Source organism: Megalopta genalis, chromosome 17 (genome assembly GCF_051020955.1).
Source record: "Megalopta genalis isolate 19385.01 chromosome 17, iyMegGena1_principal, whole genome shotgun sequence".
NCBI classification, from domain to species: Eukaryota; Metazoa; Arthropoda; class Insecta; order Hymenoptera; family Halictidae; genus Megalopta; species Megalopta genalis.
Window position 1 is genome coordinate 3361061 of NC_135029.1, and position 22322 is coordinate 3383382.

Here is a 22322-nt window from a genome sequence, read left to right on the forward strand (position 1 = left end):
AATTTAGTAATTAGAAAAATATGAAACGAAAAAAATAAGTGCCAAATGTCTTAGTCTTCCTGATTCAAATATTTTCACTTTGTAATTAGTTTGAATATGGTGGGTTCTACTGTATACATATATATTCTGTTTTTCACATAGACTTGTTTTAATATACATATTATACCAAGGTTTGATTTTTTGAAAAATTCACTGCTGCAGCATGTACATAATCGAAAATGCACTACATAAAGGGTAAATGTATATAATATATCCTGAATAAATCACTAACAAGCATACTTTCTTAAACAGGTAATGTATCGGCGCATTATAGAAGCCAAAAGTCAACAAGGCACACTAGATCCAGAGATCACACTGCAGTTCCTAAAATCAGCTATCTATTATTTCCTAACTGACAAAGAGAATCATCAGGGTCATTTAAATGCTATCGAAAGCATTTTAGGATTCACAGAGGCTGAAAGGCACAATATTGACAAATTATATCGATCCACAAGAAAGTAACAAATTGTACAGTTTTTTACATAGTTAATTTCATTTCAGGTAGACATATGACCTATTCTATATTTTTAGTGCAAAAGAATATGAAATTGAATTCATTAGATTCTGTTTAGAATCAATGCGCATAAATTACAACTCATGTTTTTATTACTATAGCAAGTTACAATGTTGCTATATTTATTTTGATATCCGAAGTTTTAATATGGAATATGCGTCATGAATTCCTATATTGATACATAAGATTATATGTATTTTCATAATATGATTTTCAGTTTTACAAGAAATATTTCATTTGGAATATATATATGCATGATATTTTTCATGGTAATTTCAATATAATTTTTTTTCTATTAATTTGTTTATTATCGGCATTGTTTCAAAATGGTGATATATCTATTTCATGGTATTTTATATAACGACTATCAAAGAAAATTTGAAAACGCTAAATGTGATATTGTGACAAAAAGCTTTTCAAATAACTCCCTTTTTTTCTTTAAATACTTGAAGAAATCAGGACTATCAAGATCTTAATTTTTGAACTACAGGAGATATGAATGTAAATTTATTTGGAGAAGCCATCTGACAATGAGATATGTATCAGTATAAGAACATGAGTTATATTCAATATATAAGATAGTATTTAAAGAAGAAGTATAATAAATTTTATAGATTATTAAATTCAAATTATATCAAATTAAATTTTATCTATTGCGCAGACATAAGATTCGGTAGTTAATAAAACCGATTACACATAAGTACTGAAGTTTTATGCTAAATATATAAATTTATTAAATTAATAACAATGCTATACTATTTTTACTGCCACTGCTTTTCCCTGCACTATATTCTAAGATATTAGTGTGTGTACCGTATACTATTTATAAACAAATAATTTCATAATTTGAAATTTAATTTATACATCTACATTTAAAAAGTTTAAATCCGAATAAAAGATATATCGGATAGCTAGATTTAAGTGACGTGGAAATTCATTTTTCTAAATTATTCATACATGTTATTCAAGCATTTTATTTGACTATGTATAAACAGGTAACGTGGCGATATGCAATTTCCTTGGAACTAGAATCCTTTGTAATTACTTGCCGTTTACGATATCAATTATTTTGTTCAAACAAAATTATATGTTTGGAATGAATGAAATGTACAAAATACTGATGCATCATACTTTATTGAATTATATGATAATTTAAAGAAATGAAAGAAAGTGTTCGAGAAATGCATGTACAAAAGTAAGTGATGCATTTAATCTTTTGCATTGGAATTTAAAAAAAAATTACTCGTACATATTAGTATATTGTACATGCACAGTGATAACATTTATTTGATAAGATATCCCCCCTTGTTATATATACAATGTATTAAAGAGAATTATATAACTAAAGGTTAAATGTGTACTACAAAATCAAGTAAAAAGAAAATGTTTTCTTGAATTCAAATTTAACAATGCTTTATTAATGAATATGTACATACATGTATGCACACACATACCAAAAAATACATATACTCAAGTGTTATTAAATTTACATATTACAATATACACATGTAACTGTATATAGTGTGTTAAACTTGTATGTATCTGTACAAATTTGAATGTTTGGATGTATACATCTGAAAAAAGTGTAAAGAATAATACGAATTCCGATGCAAAAGGCTAACTTATATGCGTATGATATTATAAACAAAATATTTTCATTTTATACAAAATAGAAATGAGCATATGTATACAAAATTATTATTTAAAAAATTGTTTGTTTAATTGGTCGCGACTTACAAATAAATTTTAATAACTATACCTTCGTCATGTAATTTAATTATTCATGTCTATCTAATATGAAAAAATATATATGTTATACATAAGTAGTAAATTATATCCAGTCCGGTAATATGGCGTCCATGTAAGCAAACAATTTGGAGACTGAGGAAAATATCTTGCCTTTTTATCCGCCTGTTACATTAAAGTAGGTAGTTATTCGGGAAGAATGTTACGAAACATTTATGGACGTCAAAAGTAGGAGACTCGTAGCACGGCTCTTATTAATATGACTTCTGACGTATAATTTACTTTACCATCAGATTGAAACCAAAGATACATTTAAATATTTAAAAACTGTGAAATCTAAAGAACACGACAAAAAAATAACTATTTATTGTTGGCTTCATTCAAAATCTATTAAAAAAGCAAAAGTACTAGATATTAAATTTTATGTAAGTAAAAGTTAAATTTATATTGAAAATTTCATTAGAATCATATTTGGCAATTAATGTATAGAGTATTAGAAAACAACTTTTTTAAGTATTTAACACAATTATTGATATCCAATTTAATTTACAAGTCCTTGGTTTGCATATAATTTTTTACATTATCGAAGATTAATCGATGAAAAATATAATAACAAACAATTTAATCAAGTTCTGAATTTACTTACAAAATTAAAGATTTTATTTTTTTCTAATACTCTCAATTAAATCGTTTCATTATAAAATAAAATTTAAAAAAAACTAAGATTATATGTACAATATACAAATTATACGTATTTTTAAAAATGTATTTAAATTGTATCTATATAAAAGATGTAAACATTTTCTGTAACTACTTTCGTAATTTATAAATTATGAATGTATAATATTTATATATTACACGGTATGTAATATTTATATGTATATTATATGAATGTGTAATTAAATTTTAATGTGTGGAGTATTTGAATTTTGCATGATTTACGCATATCATAAAAAACGTAAAATTTTAATATTTTGAGTATATACGAATGTTTACATCTTCAATATAGAATTCTGGATACAAAAAATATGTGCAATCGTTATAATGATGTTCCTTTTGTATGGTTTAATTTATTGTTTAATGTAAAATATGTAAGTGTTCCTCGATTTGCAATCTATGAGGTACTGCCTGAAATATCCAGTGTGCGAATGTTGTTTAACTGTTACACAACAATGGGCAGTGTACATCAGGCAGCCGTAATGTTCATTTACGTCCACTGGATTACTACCACAGTCATGTTTATTTGTATTTAAAAAAAAAGAACAGAGAGTTGTGATAATTAGAAAGTTAAACCTTAAACTTGTAATGTATAATTTTTGTTGCGGTATCATATCGTGAAACAATTCTATGGAGTCTTCATAGAAACAAATTTTGTTGACATTGTACTTTTCTGTTCAATCATTTTGGTGATTGTAAATAAAGTCTTCAAGATTTCAATACATTCTGAGTATACTTTTAATAAACTAATAACCATTTTATAATGGAGTAGACATTTAGAAATCAAAAATTAATAATCATGGATTCAGATTAATCTTAAGTATAAAACATTTAATGCATGTATTTAAGTCATAAACAGAGAAAAATTATAGATTAAATAATAATTAAGATGCAGTAATTAAAGGACATGATAGGGTACTATAAAAAACTTAGTAAACAACAGATAATTTGTTTTCAAACTTTTTATGGAAGAATTGTAAAATACAAAAAAGTATATTACTTCTTTCCAGCTATAATAATGCCATCATATTTCTGCTGGAACCATTTCATTGCGTCTTCTTTGGTAAGTCTGTGTTGGAAACCGACTTTTCCAGTTTTCCTTCTCCTATGAGCTACATTGAAACCTACACAAAGAATTGAGTATATAGCATACAGATTAGTATTTATAACATTTAGCGAGTAATTTTCTATAACAATTTCAAACAAAAATCGGAAGTAGAAAAATATGGTTTCAATAGCAGTGCATGTGATTTGGAAGGGTGCAAATAGTAGAGCACAATCATTTTGCTCTTAATTCTCAAATTATATTGCCACAATAAATCATTCTTTCTTCCGTTTTCTTTCAATTACTGCCAAATCATGTGTAATGTATTAAATGCACTTTGATAATAATTTTACACACATACATAAGTATCATTCTTTGCAGTCAAGATGGGTATATTAAAAGATATTGCGTTTCTACTCTAAGTATTAAACTATAGGTGTATTATCCACAATTTACAGACCAAGATACATTAAATCATTCTTTTCATTAAAATGTGTTCAAAATTTCTTTACATCAATGCTTATCTCGATTACAAAGGTTTGATATTAGTAAGTCTAAATTATTAAACATTCCATCTTTAATATCAAAAACAATGTTACATCAATTAAGTAACACACCCAGTATAGGAAGTGGGCATGAGTTGCAAATATGAAGTATTTACTTTAGCACATGCTTTAACAAAGTTATAGACACACCATAATGCAGGAGTATCTATGATACCAGATAAATGTGCCTATTACCATTTCTTTTGTAGAAGAAAATGAGTCAACCGATCAGATAGACTAGGACCGGGATTCGAAAACCTGATCTTTTGCTTGCTGGGCGACTACTTTAACCAACTAAGCTATTCTAGTCGACTGACAACACATTCTCTCCTAGTCCTTATAAACACAATGACTTATATTGTAATACTATTATAAAATACTAACCTGGTCGCCCAAGTACAACGTAGAAGTCCAAACCATAAATACCAATGCTAGGATCATATTTAATTCCTAAGTCAATATGTTCTTGAATACCAAAACCAAAGTTTCCAGTACCAGAGAAATTTTCTTTCCTTAATTCGTATTCCCGAACCTTAAAAAAAAAACAATATTTCAAGTTAGATATCAGCAAACAAATTATTATTAATAAAATGCAATAATTGTTTGCTGCATTACAACTGCATTACCTTCAATCCACGTTCAAGAATTTCCTCTGCTTTAGCACCTCTGACAGTACAGTGCACTGCAATCTTTTCATTACGACGAATACCAAAAGAACGGACAGTGTATCTAGCTTTAGAAAAGACAGGCTGTTGTCCAGTTAATTGTTCCAATACCTATAAACATCAGATAAAAGATAATATAATTAACAACGAACTTTAATATAATTATGAACTAGTAAAAACATCGAAGGCTAAAATTTATAATAAATGAAAATTTCTATTCAATGTGATAGTTTCTATGAAAAGAATATTACGAATAATATTAAAGAAATATACCTTCGCAGCACGAGTAAGCCTATCACCAGATTCTCCTACACAAATGTTTAAGCACAGTTTACGAATGCGAACTTCGCGCATAACATTTTTAGATGCATCTTTCGGCTCTTTCCTTATTTTCTTTTCGGTCTTTTCGACCTTTTTCTCGGCTTTCTTCACATCCTGCAACACAATTAATTCATCAGTATGTTTGATACAGTAGAAATTCAATTTTTTAATTATTGTACAGAATGAGAAATAAAATTCGAAGATAATATAATTTACATAATAGATTATAAAATAAGTAGAATTAACCTTGTTCGTTTTAACAGTTTTATATTTATATACGAAAACTCTTTACAAACTTTATAAACATTATAAACACTAACGCAGGTTATACCAGCGATACACGCTGGTCAAAAATCTCAAGTATCTGTCATGTTAAAAATTTTAAAAACGAATGCATTAACGAAAAAGAATTTGATAAATATTAAATTCATAACTTTAAGTTCTCGTTGATTTATGAAAAATAACTTATTTGAAGTGGATGTCATTGATTTTTAGAGATTTAGAAAATAGTTTTCAAGCTAACGACTACACACTCACCGCCATGATGAAGAGAAAAGAAGGTGACCGAGATGCACTCTACTGACAAATCGAAAAGTTAGATCTTAGATCCATTCCAGGCTTGCCACTATCCGTAGTGAAAATGTACCAAATTTAGTTATATTTTAAAATTTTCTTAATTTTGTTACTATAATGTTTATTACGAGATATAACAAAACAAATGTTTGATAGTAATGCACTTTTTTGCACTAAAAATATGTCTACATTTTAGTTTTCGTGATATTTGCAAACAATTGTTGCTACCACATGCTACTGTATCGAATTTCCGCTTACACGGACATGTCGCGTCAGTGTGTATGCGCGAGTCAACGTGCTTTACATATATGCACCAGGTATTTCACCAATGAAGGAATTTCAATTTCATTGGAACAGTTATCAGTTACAGAAGACACATCGCCTTTGAATGGAATATTTTTCTCCTCATAATATTTTTTCCATCATACAAAATAAGCGATATATTTAAAGTGATCAAGTTAGGTGAAATATCCGGTATCTAGAGAGAAAAACGCACGCATCACGCATTACGCAGAAATACAATATTAGCACTAACGATTTTGAGATTGTTGGAAGAAATAGAACAAAATTGAATTCTCGCTGAAACAATCACAAACTAATTTCGTCTGTTGTCAATTCAATTTCAAACCAAATTAGTTCGCAAATTACGAGAACGGCGAATATTAGGTTACAGGTTTTAAATAAATGAAATGTCAATTCATGGCAGAATTTATTAAATTCGGATTAATTTCAAGAAATAAACATGTTTATTTTTAACTTTTCTTATGGAAATAAATATATACATATTTAAATATCGTATGCCAATATATGTAGTTTGAAGGAATTTAGAAATGCAGGAATATTGAAAAAATGATAACTACAAATTAAAATGAAAGTTACGTAATTAATCAGTTTTCCATCTCATGTTTATGGGTACATACAGATACGTACATGGTTGTTACAGAGGCTTAAATTTAAAAATGATATTGTTACTTTCTTTTTTATTATATACATAATTTTATTCCGAATGCTTTTTAAGAATATGTACTATTCTATAAATATTCATTTAAATGTTTCGCAAATATTTTTTATAACATCATGTTTAATGAATATCTTAGAGTTTCTATAATATAGTAACATATTTTTATTCAAGGTATAATTGAAACATTCTCTGAGACTATTATACATGTATAATAGATATTTTTAATTATATGATTCATTTAGTCACTCACTTAGGAACAAAAACGATGATTTAATTCGGTAACTTGGTGTTAATATCAGAATCAAAATATTGAACTACGTAATTAAATTGGTACAGAAAATAAATTTTGTTATTTATTAACATGAAAAGTTATTGGAAAAAGATGACGTAACATATTTAGTATGCTCCCTAAATTTTCATCTACACATGGAAGAAACATTGTTCAGTTACAGATATTTACAAAAAATAAAAAATTGTGGTGTTAATATCACCTTTTACCTACAGAATTATTTTGTAATCCTTTTGTTACTACACAATAACATTTTCCAAAACAAAGAAAAATTAAATTGTGCACCCCGCATTCTTGTTGCGGTATGATTTACATGTGTAGAATAGTGAAAATAATTGTTCAAAAATCTTTTACAATGAAATACATTATTCTACATTATGAAAATCCCCTCGTTTACGTCTGATATAAAATAATAAATGGAAACGTAATATATGTTAATAATCTTCAACTGTTTAAATTATTTTGTCTCTTGTGAAAATATTGTGCATATATGTATATGTAAATCATGGTATAGTGCATCGAGATACGCACAATTTTGATAACTGCCATAATTCTGATTCTACATACAAACGAGTTGCTTAACAGTTAGGTGGGAAATATTGTCACCCTCTAGATTTAGGGTTACTCGAATCAATGTGTCGAAGGTGACTTTTCATGCAGGTCATCGCGGCCAATCTCTGAAAATTCTTGCTATTTTTTTACTCTTCGATCAGTTCTATTCTCAGACCGGTCGATTCTAAATGACCTTTCGGTTAAACCTACAGTTAATACTGTTAAGACTTTCGAGTGTAACCCATGATCTTCTGGAATTACAGTAAAGTCTCGATTATCCGAACTACTGAGGACAATATAAACGTTCGAATAATAAAACAGTTAAATATACATATACAATATTAGATGAAATTCTTATACTGATTCTTATAATAAATAGCGTTGCATCTGGATCATCTTAGATTAAGCTATTTATACCAAAGAGCATTATTCGAATTGTTTTGAACACGCACACACACACAAATATTTATCGAAAATAATTATTCAAACGAATTCTTTTCAATCGAGTACATATTTCGAATCGAATATCCATTTATTCAAATAATTCTTCATTTTTCATTCGAATAAATTATTTGAATCGAGATTATAAAATTATTCGAGTAATAATCCCAATAATTGTTGACCGTTAATATTGATCTAATTTTTCAAGAATATATGTGTTGTAAATATGAATCTCGGAATGAACGATTGATTCCCTTTGCACCCGTAGAAAGATTATTTAGTAATGCAGCAATGATTAGTTTATCCAAAAGTAACAAACTTCCCGATGCAGTAGTTGAAAAAAAGTTAATTGTTAAAATTAACATAGGAGAAATTAATCAATTGACTATGGAAAAATATTATAATCTATTTTATCCATTTTTTCCCCGATCAATTCTTGTACAAATCAATTCCTATGCGAATAACAAATAACTTCTCGTTCGATTGAATTTTTATTCAAATATATAAAATCTTATCCGGATAAATTCTCATCTAGATATATTTTTGTCCGATTGGATATTTATTCGACAACGTCGAATAAAATTGTATTCGTTGATCTGTATCACTTATCCGTCATCCGAATAAAATGTTGCCCAACTCTGATTTATATTATGCCACGCGTGTTTGTTTAATAGCAAATTTAGACATTCAAAGCTCTGATAACCGAGGTTTTACTCTATTTACTGTGCTAGCGTGTCTTCCGGCTTCTGTTGAGATGCTGCAATGCTTGCAGAAAGTTATGAAAATAGATTTAAAAAAGACATGGCTTACAGATCTCTGATCTCTCGATTACATTTTCGGACATCGCAACAAATTACTCCCAAGTGTGATGACAATCGATTTGCAGAAAGTTCACACGAGCTTACGTGTGTGTTACGTATAGATTGCTGCACTAGAAAGTGCATGCGCACTGCACACCTTGATCCTGCAGATACCTGGCATCGAAAATAATGCGAAATTAGATAATATCGACAAATTAGATTTATCAGTAAGTAGGCTGTTAGTAATTCTTCGTTAGAAATAAATTTAATATTCGCTTAGCCTTTTGATTACAAACGAGTTATGTTTGTTCCATGAACTTACAGGAAATTACTTGCCGAAGCTGTTTTATTAGTATGCGGACTTTTGTGCAAAATAAAAATTCTTCGCAATTACTTTAACGAAGAAGAGAAGTAGAAGGTCACACAAAAGTTTCGTGATATTACCGTTTTGCATTCAATCTGTCCTTTTCTTTATAAATGCATCAAATCCGCAGTCCTCGTTTCATAGCTCTTGTATTATGTTTCAAGAAACTGTCAACACAATTCTTTTCGTTTATTGACATTCGTACCTTCATATCCGTTTCTTTTGTACTTATTTACAATATTATGAACAAAATATTGTGATACCAGTTAATAATAGAAAATTCATTTACAGACGATCCTTGAATAACAGGACACTGAATCATACAAGTATAACTCGGTCAAAAAGCATCGAATTGCACAGTTTCCAAAATTTCCTTCGAAACAGTTCTAAAAATTATTTTTCACATTTCATAAAAGTTTTGTGTAACGCGAAGTCAAATAACCGTATTATTTTCGAGGATTGCCCGTGCGATGAAAGAAAAATTGACTCTAACGAAACAAATAATTTCAAAGGTTATCAAAAATCGATAACTTAAGTTTAAGCAAATCTTCGATATATTTGATAAGTAAACGAAACTAATAAATCGCCGAACACATCAATTAACAATCGCGTCTATAAAAAAAGTCTATTAAGTAAAAGTGAAACCATCTTGATAGGAAAATATGAATAAAAATTTAGTAATACGAGGTGTGATATCCACCCTTCGTTAAATTTATTGAAGCATACATGTTACAAGAATATTGTTGTAACCCTACATTATTCTCATACAAAATTATTTATAGTAAGTGAAGAATAAAGTTAAACAATAAAATACAAAAGAATTGTTGATCGTGTGTATGTGTGTGTGTGTTTGTTTGTTTGTTTGTTTGTTTGTGTGCATATTTCTAATTGCTGCTTTTCTATGCAAAACTGTCGTTTGCGTTCAACTTATTTGATAATGTAAATAAATTGGATCTATAAATGTGCAGATACCGGAAAAGTTTCGTGAGGTTTCCTGTTCAGGATTACCTTAAATGGAATCTCTTGCATTAGTTTACAAACTCTGTGTACAAAATTCACACTCATACAAGGTTTTATATATTTAGTTGGTACATTTAGCGTATTTCTTATTCGTATCTATCTATAGTTACACTCCGTGCTTTCCCTATTTATCAATTTATATTTGAAAATGCAGCAGAGCAAGTGCACTTAGAAATGAAGAAGGTTTAGTTAACCCTTTGCTGTCGGGGACGTTTTACCTCGAAATTCAAAATAGCTTTTTCGACCTATAGTGTTTCCATTTTATATAATTTCACGCACTTTATACATATTATACTGCATTAAAAATTGCAACGAGATACTCTTTTAGCAGATTTTATGTATAAACCGATTTGATGTTAAAATTATTTTGAAATACAACAGTCTTTAATGGCGCTGTTGACTCGTCACTCGATTGCAAAGGGTTGATAAAAGAGTAGCACCGAAACAGTCCGAAGTTTCAGAACAGTACATCCATCTATAATTAATGAGGAGTTGCGTAAGTGTACATGTATTTATCCAAATCCACGCAACGATTTTCAAATGCTGCTGAACTATCGTAATGTAATTGATCCGCAATAAAAGACGATTCGACGATTCGATTTTCATAAAAATCTTGTCACTGCAATTGCTGAACATGAGTGTATAGATATAGCACGATAAAACGTAACCTCAAGTTGATGGTCAAAAACTGGTAATAAGACAGCGGATGTTAGACAGGAAGGTCCACCACATCCTCCTTACACGCCGAACTTATGTCCTTCCAATTGTCGCTTGTTTTTGTCTGCGTTTAGCTGTTTCGCAAATGAACGTTTTAAAAACGACGTCAAGTTTGAACTTAAAGAAGCGAATTTTTATATTTCAGCGTAATAATTTTGTTCAGCGTTCATAATTCAGCGTAATGCATGAACTTTGTTAAATATACTATTTAATACATAGTATATATAACACACACACAAATATTTATCGAAAATAATTATTCAAACGAATTCTTTTCAATCGAATACATATTTCGAATCGAATATCCATTTATTCAAATAATTCTTCATTTTTCATTCGAATAAATTATTTGAATCGAGATTATAAAATTATTCGAGTAATAATCCCAATAATTGTGTATATAATACATTATACTATTAACACCCGAACAGTGAGGCTGGGATCCACCTGGACCCAGAGTACAAATATTGTTGTTTCACTATCCGGTACTTGAAAAGAATACGCTGATAATGCTTAACGAATAAAATTAGAATTGATCTCGAGCACGCTCGGTTATATTTTTGTCAAGAAGACCTGCCCCTCTTCGAGTGTAAAAATAAAGAGCACCTATCCTTAATAAAGTATCGAGTAGCGTGTCGTCAAAGATGACAAATATTTCTTCGGCCAGATTACGTTAAGTTGCAACAGAGACGATGTTGCATCTGTTCAGAAGTCGCGCATCGTACACTTTAGCTCGAGCCGAAATCGTTATCCTCGATTCCGTAGAATTTGAACGTATTTCAAGATCTACGTATCTTCGAGTCTATCGACACTCTCGACGAAACGATACCATTTTTAGGACGTGGATTGAAAGTTCACTTTGTCACTTGCCAATAATGATGCGGTGAACTGATATTATCTACGTTCTTTGTGTAATTCAACAAAACACTCGGCCAAATAACGTCGTTGTCGCCCATGGCCGGGGACTGTCTCACTTTTCTAGACGCTCTTCGGGTTCGCCGACTGTCGAGACATGTCTTGACCTCGTCGTTCCTGCGCGACTCATCGGCAGCGTCCTCGTCCTTGGTAACGTAGCTCAAATGCGGCTGCTCGTTCATCAAATCCGTGTCCTCCGCGAACTCCGTGCTCTCCGTGCAGTTGTTATTACTCTCGTCGTCGATCTCGAGGGCCGTTGAATTGTTCTCTTCGTCGACCGCCGGACCGTCGCCGATGCCGGCGTCGTCCTTCAAATCGAGCTTCGTCAGATCTACGGTGGACCATGCAACCGAATCGAAGTCAACGTGCTCTTGAACGGAAGCTGTCGCGGTAGCGAAGATGTTCTTGATGTTCCCGCTGGCGAGTTCGTCCTCGAACAGCTGATTAGCTATGAAATCCGACACAGATTTCACGTCCCACTCCACGAGCTCGTCGCTGCTGACCGAGATCCCGTCTTCTTGTTCATTCTTCGTCTTCTCGGCGAGGTTCTTCTTGCTGTTCCTGATGTCGCCGACCGTCTTGAAGTAGATGCTGTGATCGTACCGGTACGTCTCCAGACAGTTGCTGTCCAGGTTGCTGTTCGATTGGTAGTTGAACGTGCCGCAGCAGTTGATCTTGGTCTCCTCCGGGCGGGACTTTCTCCGGGACTTCTTGAACGTGTGGAATCGCGGGCTCCAGGACATGTCGTCGATGATCAGCTTGTTCGAGGAGACACTCCAACGCGGCTCCTGGCCAGTCTGCATGGTCATCCGTCCCCGGGACAGTCTCTGGGACCGCAAACGGTTATAGCCCCTCGCGTACGCCGCCCATCTCTCGATCCTCTGCAAAACGTATTCCGTTTCCTCGTTCCACCATTCGGTCAGACCTTTCTGCAGCATAGCACCGACGTCCTCCGTCATCGCTGCCAACGGCGACGGTAGCCGTGGCTCCGATATGCGAACTGCCGGATCCCGGCAGCTCACTTCGGAATCCGACAGGAACCGACCGAACGTCTCAGACCAATTGAATTCTCGAAGGAAACGTCGCTACGATTTATAGGATTCCTTCGAAGCACTGCAAAGACCGAAGCCATCGCGGGAACTGTCGTAATCCCTGACCGTGACCTCGTCCGTGCGAACGTTAAATTCGGTTTGTCGCGTAACCTATCACTGTTCCATCGGCATTGATTGCAACGACTGTGCCAGGCGAGAAGCTCCGTGAAAAACCGCCCGCTTAGCCGATATGAATAGCGATCGCGAGCGGATCAATGAATGCAAAAACAGATTATTAATTATATCCGCTTACCTTGAAAGCTTTTGAACGAATGCTGTGCTCCTTGTCTTGTGAAATTAATATAATACGATGATGCGAAGAAATGGCGTTTCCGCGATCAGATTTTTCGTGTATTGGCGCGGATAAAGCGTTCATCGATTATTGTCGAACAAAGTTGGCACTTATTACTGAAACGTTCAAATATTCTTTGAATACATTCATTTGGCAGGCTTACTATAGAAAGGACATGTTGCATAATTATACGCGAGGATGGTTCCGAGTTTTACGTAACGCAAGCGCAACAAACGTTGAGCTTTTATGCACAAAATGACTTACAGAAATGCGAATTTATTGAACGAAATTGTTGACATTCGATCAAAAAATCGATAAGATACAGTAACATGTCGTGTGATTCAACTTTATAGGGTGTGCCAGCATCGGTGATACGACCGAGCAGGGGGTGATTTTACAAGGTATACCAAAAATGTCTCGCAATTAGGAAATCGGGGGATTCCTGAGGTCATTTGAATGAACTTTTTCCTTGGCGAAAATGCAATCCGCGGCTGTGTTTACGAGTTATTAACGAAACACAGTGACCAATAAGAAACGCGATCAGCTGGCGCGAGGCGACCGAGCCAATGAGCGGAACTGGGCTTCGTGCGCTCGTTGGCGCCTCTTATTGGTCATTGTTTTTTGTTAATAACTCGTAAACGAAGCCGCGGATTACATTTTCGCTAAGGAAAAAATCGCTTCAAATGACCTCAGGAACTCCCTATTTCCTGATTGCGAGACATTTTTTAGACACTCTGTATATGAAAAGAACAAATCGGAAATAAGGAATAAAATTTTTTCATTCGAGGCTTCGTTGTCGAGAAAATCGACTTTGGATATTGAACGAACATGCATACACGTGATTATGGTTTTGAGTTTAGATAGATGAATCTATTGAGACGTCAAATCCTGTGGATTTGGAGTGGTTTTAAATGAAAATGAGACATGTAATTTAATTGATGGTAAAGAAATTTAGTTTTTGAAAATGCCGAATATTGAAAATTGATTTTTGCGACAACGATGCCTCGACTGAACAAATCTTATACTTTACTTTCGATTTTTTCTTTTTTTATATAGAATTACTCCCTCCTCGGATGTACCGCCGATGCTGGGACACCCTGTATGTAAAATAAACCGTGAACAGATGTAAAGCTTTTCGAATATTGCTGAACCGCTTTCCTTCATGTTTCGTGATTAACACGTTCCGTGCCGAGCTTTTTTTACTCGAATCTTCACACTTTGATATTTTACTAAAACTTGATGTATTACGTGCAATTATTAATTCTCGTACACATAACAACGTAACAAAAACTTATCAACGCCCATTCTTGCGGTGGAAATTGATTCTTCGGTTCTAAATTTCTTGTAAACAATTTGTTCAGTTCACTAAGTAAACATGCAAGCGTGTACCATCGATGGTACACGTGGCACGGAACGTGTTAATGCGATTAACTGAAAATAATAAGCAAGCTTCTATTACCGATCTTTTTTTACGAAATTTTATTTGGATAATTGGTGCTTTTGATCACTGATTGAAAAGTAATCTGCACGAAAGTGGCGGTCGGTTATTCTCGAACGGAGGCGTCTTGCAAGTTTACGAAGTGGTCACGATAGACAAAGAAAAGTGAAGATAAGATGAGGTAATGCGGTTACTCGAGCTGCCAATCGTCGAATACCATCGTGGAATATTGAGCGTTCATCAGCGGAGGCGTCTACCGCGAAGCAAATTGTTTATCAGGCCGGGGCTACGTGAATTAAAATTCAAAGAGCTCAACGTTCCTCCGAGGTTCCGGGGATGATGGAGTTCACGTATAAAAAGCCATGTCGAAACTGTGGACGGTGCATTCTTCCACAAATTTCAGATCCACCACCACACAGGTGATCAGCGTTCTCTCCGTATTTTATGTGGTTTCGTTTCGTTTTTAATTGAACAACGATATTCTATTAATTGGTTCTCTATCCTCGGACAATAATCGTTTGCTAATGAATTAATCCTGTGCACTTGGAGAATTTTCCTCGGATCAATTACCAAAAATTAGAACGTGTATTTATTCGTAAATTAGTAATTAACGCTTCAAATAAAATATAAGATTACATAAACGTTGGAAATGATTACTCTATTTATGTAGAATTTGGTACAAGACGGTATTGGCGCAAATAGTGTAAAATGAAATTTTTAATTCGGAAAGTGCCGCAATTATCGACAGTCTTGTCGAACAGTTAATATTTATTTATACTGCTACATGGAAACTTAATAATTATTGTAAAATAAATTATTAGATTACAATATTTCGTGTAACTCGTATGTCGTTATCGAAACTGTTATTGTTACTGAAAAATTTATTGAAAAATTCCTAGCTATGAAACAATTTTGAAAGATCAATACATAATTGCCGATAGATAATGGGGGTTACGTTTTATAGTGCAATAAATTATCAATTGAGAATATTCTACACTTCATAGACATTATTTTTATAAATGGTCGTATTAATGCTTTTCGTTTGACGTCTTAATTGATTAGCCTCATCATTAACAAAGAATTTTTTCTTATCTTTCAGATATGAATTTAACGTTTGCATTCTTTTGCATAATGGCAGTCGCCTGGTTATGTTCCGGAAAATGCGATGCTGCTCCTGAACTCGCCAATAATATTTATCGGAAATTCCGAAGTCGCCCTTTAATTCGAGGGTAATTATGCGATGCATTCAGTTTACGTTATTAAATATATTATTTTGTTGCTTATACTTTCTTGTTATTTCTACTTCTACGGTAATAATTGCTGTTAACTTCATTTATAACGTATGCTACTGCTAAGATTCTCATTTCAATCAAACTCCTTTGATGTAAAGAAATAATTAATGAAATGATCGATTTTGATCGAAATAATTTTACGTAAAATCTGTGGCGTACAATAAAAAGTCAATACGGTTTCACTTTATATTATTTGATCTTATTATTGCATAAAAGTATTGTTTTAACTATTTCGCTAATTCTTAGCTAGATATTTCCATTCTTAAGTCACAACTCAGATTACGATAATTAATGCCGTAATATCATTCGTGTTTTTGCTACGAATCGAAGTGAATTCGTTTCAATAATTCTGTGGCTCTATGGAAAAACGCCGCAAGTCATAATTTAATGCATTCATTGAACTGTAGCTTAGCATATACAGGATTTACGTATTTATCAGAGAAAAGACATCGTGAAAACAAATTCTACAGACTCGAATGAATTATGCAATTTGAGGCACTACTAATAAGAAGTAATCAGAACTTTAAGCGACAACATTTCGCAAGCGAAAACACGAGACTTGCGTTGTCTAATGTAATACATTTCGAACTAATGCAATAAATTTCAATTGAAACAATTTTGCATTTATTTTGGGAAGATTTGAAGATGTTCGGTAGTTCATTTCTTCTCTTTCAATCATTTTAATCACAGTCGAATATGATGTAACGTAGTAACGTAGAAATTGTGTTTTTTGTTTGTTTCGTATTTAATCATTAATGAATTCGATAAAACTATTTATCATTATTTAGCTTTATTAACGAAGGATAGACAAAAATTACAGAAAACGATCGCTGGTATTTATTTTAATCTATATATGAGTACAATGCACTTTCATTTTTGCGTCAAACCTTTTTTTATCGTCATTTTTATCGTCAAACCTTATTTTCAAATCTTCTGAAAATCTGTTATCCGTACAGATAGCACGATTTTGTTTATCTACAATATTTAGAATAATAATAATAAGAATAATAATAATTCCGTAAGATATCATTCCTTTATTATTTGAGATAAAAATAAAATTAGAGAATAATAAGATGAGAAGAGAATAATAATAATTCCGTAAGATATCATTCCTTTATTATTCGAGATAAAAATAAAATTAGAGAATAATAAGATGAGAAGAGAATAATAATAATTCCGTAAGATATCATTTCTTTATTATTTGAGATAAAAATAAAATTTTCTTCACACATCTTTTATTTTATTTTACGCATAATTTCGTATACATAAATGCACAGAAGCTCGCTATACACATTGCTGGTAAATGTGTTGTACGTTTCATATGTTACACTTCTCTTCAGACATAATACACCTCTAAAACGAATTAATAGTGAAATCTAAAGTGAGTTACCAATAAAGGTTTGCTTACGCGTAAAGAGGTATTTGACGAATTGTGCCACGATTCAATATTTAATCATTTCTCTCATACGTAACTATATCGATTTTACTAGCAGTGTTTATAATATTATTTAATCGAATGCCATCTATTTACAGATATACCGTGGAAAATCCTTTCGGAGAAGGTTTCGATGATTATGGGCACATGAGATTTGGAAAACGGGAACAATTCGACGATTATGGTCATATGCGATTCGGAAGGCGTCACGAATGAATAGTTATGGCAGTTAACGATTATAGATGCAATTCTGTAGTGATGTTTCACTGTTGTTGCTACAAGAGTCACTTTATTTAGACTCTAGACAAAATATATTTTACATCCCAGACTTGCATTTCGTTAATTTAATCCTCCGCTACATTCACAATTTATTCGAGCATGCTGACGCGTTGATTTATAAATCATGTCACACGATCTTGTAGCTAGACTGCATTTTTTATGCGTTTATGACAAAAATTTGTAGATTGGATTCAAAACAGTAGGAATATTAAAAGTTTTTAAGTATATTATTTATTTATTTATTTATTTACTTATTTATTTGTCCTTTAAACCAAATGGTTCATTTTCAACCGATCCGAATTATTAAATAAGAAAAGGAATTTTCATTTGGTTACTGTTCACCGTAATTGATGTAGCAAATTTTTATCCAAAATGTTACTCGATAAATTATAATCAATAAAATCATTATAAGAAACATTCAGATTTAATGTTGTGTTTGCTTCTAACAAAAATTAGTCCTCTAAAATTGTAATGCGCTCATTTGTTTGCAATGCGATCATAAACAGCCATTACTAATTTTTTGTTTTCTATAGCACTTGAAATTGTTCAAAATGGTCTAGTGATTTAAGTTTAAAATTACTTAAAATATAAAAAAATATAATATAAATGCATTTTATTTTTACAATAATGCCAAACCTTTAAAATGACTAGATTAACTTAAATAAATATCCATTGTTAGTATAAAATTGACGCCTTAGAAAAGCATGCGCCTCTGAAGCGTATGGTTATCTTTTACGTACGTTGTCATATGGTTATCTTTCTAGGGTTAAGCTGGTTCATATGAATTTTTCAATATTGCGTATACGTAAAGTACAAATCGTTTATAAAAATCGTAAATTACATATTTAACGGAACTAACTTACGCGATATTCTACGCTTATAAATTATTTTAACCTTGACAATAATGGCGCATTAACGTGTCACTGTTATTGTTACTAATGAAATACTGGGAAATAAAGCTGTACAAACGGAAATCCTTTCTCTTCCATCACTTTATTCTTAATCCGAGTCTTTTAAATTGTACACAGTGTCGAATTGTTCAAGCAGAATGACATTGTCAAAATGTCATCTGGTGCGATAAGCTTGGACCAATTTCCTTTGGTAATTCGTAGCCTAGTAAGCGTTCATAGTTGTTAATATTCCTTTGAAAAATCGAGGATTCCTTGATAAATTATTCGATAACTATAACACGGAGTCATATCATTTCCGAAGATTCTCTCGAAGTCATTGTTCAAAAGGAAATTGTTCAATTGACAAGCCTGCGGTAGCTGAAACATTGAAATATCACGGGAAACTAGCATGCAACTATTCGTGTTCCGGGTCAACGTGACAAGTAAGCTCTTCAGGTGAACTTTTCGCGCCAGTGAATTCACCCAACTTGTCTCTTTTGGATTTCAAGTCCGCTATTTTATGATGAAGCTCCATGTCGTCGTCCAAAAAGGTATAATAGCCGTCCCGTTTTTCCAAGTCTCGAAGAGCATAACCGATTGTCCGACGATTTAAAAGCCATGGGACTGGCGGCGGCGGTGGCGGCGGAGGCTTTCGTCTTGCAGGATAAGGTAGCCTATAGTGAATTTCCTGCGTCGTCCTGTAATCCATGGTACGTGCAGCTTCAGGATCGTACAATGCTTCCGAAACCGATGTAAGCTTTTTCTCCTCGGTCCTATCAACGGATACATTGTCGCTGTTAGACTGCGGAATTTTATGCATTTACGCGACAACAAAAGGACAATTTGGGAAGAGGAGGTACGATTTTTTGCAGTTACCGATTGTTAACAATTATAAAAACGGGTCGCAAGGCTCGAATAATCGTACCTCTTCTTCCCAAATTGTCCACTTTTGTGTATAATCTAAGCGTCAATTAGGGAGAATTTACTGTAACTCTTTTAGAGCTGAACTAAACGACCTGAATTTTTTTTAGATGATAGAAGGACCAGTCTAACAGGCCATAACTGGAATGCTTTCTCGAAATTTTCCTATTGCTTAGAATGACGAGAGAAAATGAAAAACTCTCATTTCTAAGGTTTGTCAAGATGAACTCGCGTCAATATCCACCAAACCGAGAGTGTGGAATCACGTTAAGATGATCCTAATATACATATAATTTTGTGACATCCTGCACATAGATGGTGTAAGGCTGGAGGCACACGAGCGTCGAATCGACGCAGGGTGATTTTCTTTTGTTGTTTTGCCGATGGAAAACATTTCTCTCAGAAATGCCAAATATCGAGTTGCTGTGAATTTCCCTGTGCTAGTCCTACGCTTATGTAATTTATTGCTACGTCGATGATAAGGCTCGACGGAGTCAGTCAAGCATGTGATGCGGCACGCGACGCGAATTCCCGAAAGGCAATAAATATATAAATAAATAAATAAATATATATATATATATATATATATATATATATATATTTATTTATTTATTTATTATATATATTTTATTATATATATATATTATATATATATATTTATTATATATATTTTATTATATATATATATTATATATATATATTATATATATATATTTATTATATATATTTTATTATATATATATATTTATTTATTTATATATTTATTATATATATTTTATTATATATATATATATATTTATTTATTTATTTATATATTTATTGTCTTTCGGGAATTCGCGTCGCGTGCCGCATCACATGCTTGACTGACTCCTATTATATATATATATATATTTCTAAAAATGATTTGTTTGGGTGTAAGGTAAGAAAAACCGAGGAGCTACAAGGTAAGCGGTAGGTACTAGGTATGTGACGATCGAATCGTGGCATGTGGCCTCCGAATTGCCTTCGAATCGTGGCATGTGGCCTCCGAATTGGCTTTGAGTCGTGGCAAAAAATTAGAAATAAAAAGTTAAGTCATCGTTTTTATTCTAGCATTATTATGTGTTCAAATTAATCTACACCGGTATGCTGGCCGCTGCCTCGAGTTTCTATAAAAACGAGCCGCGAGGCTCGAAGAATCGCGACTTATAATAATAAGTCTCAGATCTGTCGGTTTATAAATTTCGTCTCCGAACATTTCTGAGAACGTAAAATAGATCATTGATACGTACACCTCTGATGCGAGTGCCTTCATATTGAGTAGCCTTCGTTGAGGAATAATAGGCGCATACAGATGCTTCAGTTCTATCTGGGACATCATTGCTTGCGTTTCTGAAATTCCGGTGGTTGAAACATCCGGTCCTAGTCGTAGATACGATGACTTGTGAAGACTTCCGTCGGGTGGAAATATGTGTTTATTGTCCCTGGGTTCTGCCAACGTGGGCATTTGCCTGCAAAAATATGGTTTCAGCATTCTTCTAATTCTTGGGTAACTCCTTCGAAATGTTACATCAATTAACCGTGTTAAAGGATAATTTTTTTCTATATCTGTTTTTATACTACAACATTCTTCGTGTTTATAGCGCAGTTGATACCTGCACTAATTATTTGTTTGTATTGATAGCAGTTTACGATTTTATGTTTACCTCTGTTGAACTTCATAATTGTTTCATGCAGTATCACTATTAACGACAAATCTTCATTGTCGTGTTCGGTAAAATAATTTCTTTAACACGTTCCGTGCCGAGCTTTTTTTACTCGAATCTTCACACTTTGATATTTTACTAAAACTTGATGTATTACGTGCAATTATTAATTCTCGTACACATAACAACGTAACAAAAACTTATCAACGCCCAATCTTGCGGTGGAAATTGATTCTTCGGTTCTAAATTTCTTGTAAACAATTTGTTCAGTTCACTAAGTAAACATGCAAGCGTGTACCATCGATGGTACACGTGGCACGGAACGTGTTAAACAATAATTTATAATCAGAAGATTTTTTTTAGAGATAATTATAGATAAAACATTAATAAGTAATTTCTATAATTCTAGCTATACATATATATATATATATATAGCTAGAATTATAGATAATTACAGTGTACATACACAAAGGATAATATCGTATATATATATATATACGATATTATCCTTTGTGTATGTACACTGTAATCGAGAGATGAATATGATAAACAATTAATCGCATCATTGTATTGTACGTTATTATTTATTTCATTACCTATTTTATGTACGTGTACTTACGGAAGCATGGCCAACCTGTAGTGTTGAACACAAATGAAAACTTTAAACAGTACTTTTCGTTTTTCTGCGTATTGTTTATTTATTATTGAGTGACTATTTATTACTGTGTATCCCCGAAAAAAGATGCGTTTAGACGCACAGCGGTTACTACGTTAA

At 32.5% G+C, this 22322-nt stretch overlaps 5 protein-coding genes across 9 annotated transcripts in view; 2 read left to right on the top strand and 3 right to left on the bottom strand.

Annotated features, from left to right (window-relative positions):
- qtc (GRIP domain-containing protein quick-to-court) overlaps nucleotides 1–3740 on the top strand; it is a 48403-nt gene extending 44663 nt beyond the window's left edge. For all 4 annotated transcript variants that reach the window (XM_076527114.1, XM_076527113.1, XM_076527112.1 and 1 more), the window contains one exon: nucleotides 292–3740. In XM_076527114.1, the coding sequence (XP_076383229.1) occupies nucleotides 292–501 (210 nt within the window). In that variant the 3' untranslated portion in view covers nucleotides 502–3740. The remainder of the gene's footprint in view (nucleotides 1–291) is intronic.
- A 223-nt stretch (nucleotides 3741–3963) lies between these two features.
- RpL11 (ribosomal protein L11) lies at nucleotides 3964–6207 on the bottom strand. 2 transcript variants are annotated; one of them, XM_076527117.1, is made up of 5 exons: nucleotides 6130–6207; nucleotides 5545–5706; nucleotides 5233–5382; nucleotides 4991–5138; nucleotides 3964–4140 (listed from the first exon to the last, which is right to left on the bottom strand). In XM_076527117.1, exons 1-5 carry the CDS (start codon nucleotides 6133–6135, stop codon nucleotides 4013–4015), a joined length of 594 nt encoding a protein of 197 aa, XP_076383232.1. In that variant the 5' UTR covers nucleotides 6136–6207; the 3' UTR covers nucleotides 3964–4012. The 2 variants fall into 2 exon arrangements, with proteins under 2 accessions (XP_076383232.1, XP_033330613.2); XM_033474722.2 differs by lacking the exon at nucleotides 6130–6207 and adding an exon at nucleotides 6027–6092.
- Nucleotides 6208–10245: 4038 nt separating this feature from the next.
- Nucleotides 10246–13407, bottom strand: LOC117222797 (uncharacterized). Its single transcript, XM_033474724.2, has one exon. It carries the CDS (start codon nucleotides 13181–13183, stop codon nucleotides 12164–12166), a length of 1020 nt encoding a protein of 339 aa, XP_033330615.2. The 5' UTR covers nucleotides 13184–13407; the 3' UTR covers nucleotides 10246–12163.
- A 1008-nt stretch (nucleotides 13408–14415) lies between these two features.
- Nucleotides 14416–18100, top strand: Dsk (Drosulfakinin). The gene is made up of 3 exons (XM_076527097.1): nucleotides 14416–15464; nucleotides 16145–16274; nucleotides 17871–18100. The coding sequence occupies exons 2-3, from the start codon at nucleotides 16147–16149 to the stop codon at nucleotides 17986–17988; spliced, it is 246 nt and encodes an 81-aa protein (XP_076383212.1). The 5' UTR covers nucleotides 14416–15464; nucleotides 16145–16146; the 3' UTR covers nucleotides 17989–18100.
- A 925-nt stretch (nucleotides 18101–19025) lies between these two features.
- On the bottom strand, nucleotides 19026–21352 carry LOC117222820 (uncharacterized). Its single transcript, XM_033474751.2, has 2 exons — nucleotides 21134–21352; nucleotides 19026–19714 (listed from the first exon to the last, which is right to left on the bottom strand). The coding sequence occupies exons 1-2, from the start codon at nucleotides 21346–21348 to the stop codon at nucleotides 19357–19359; spliced, it is 573 nt and encodes a 190-aa protein (XP_033330642.2). The 5' UTR covers nucleotides 21349–21352; the 3' UTR covers nucleotides 19026–19356.
- Nucleotides 21353–22322: the final 970 nt, after the last annotated feature.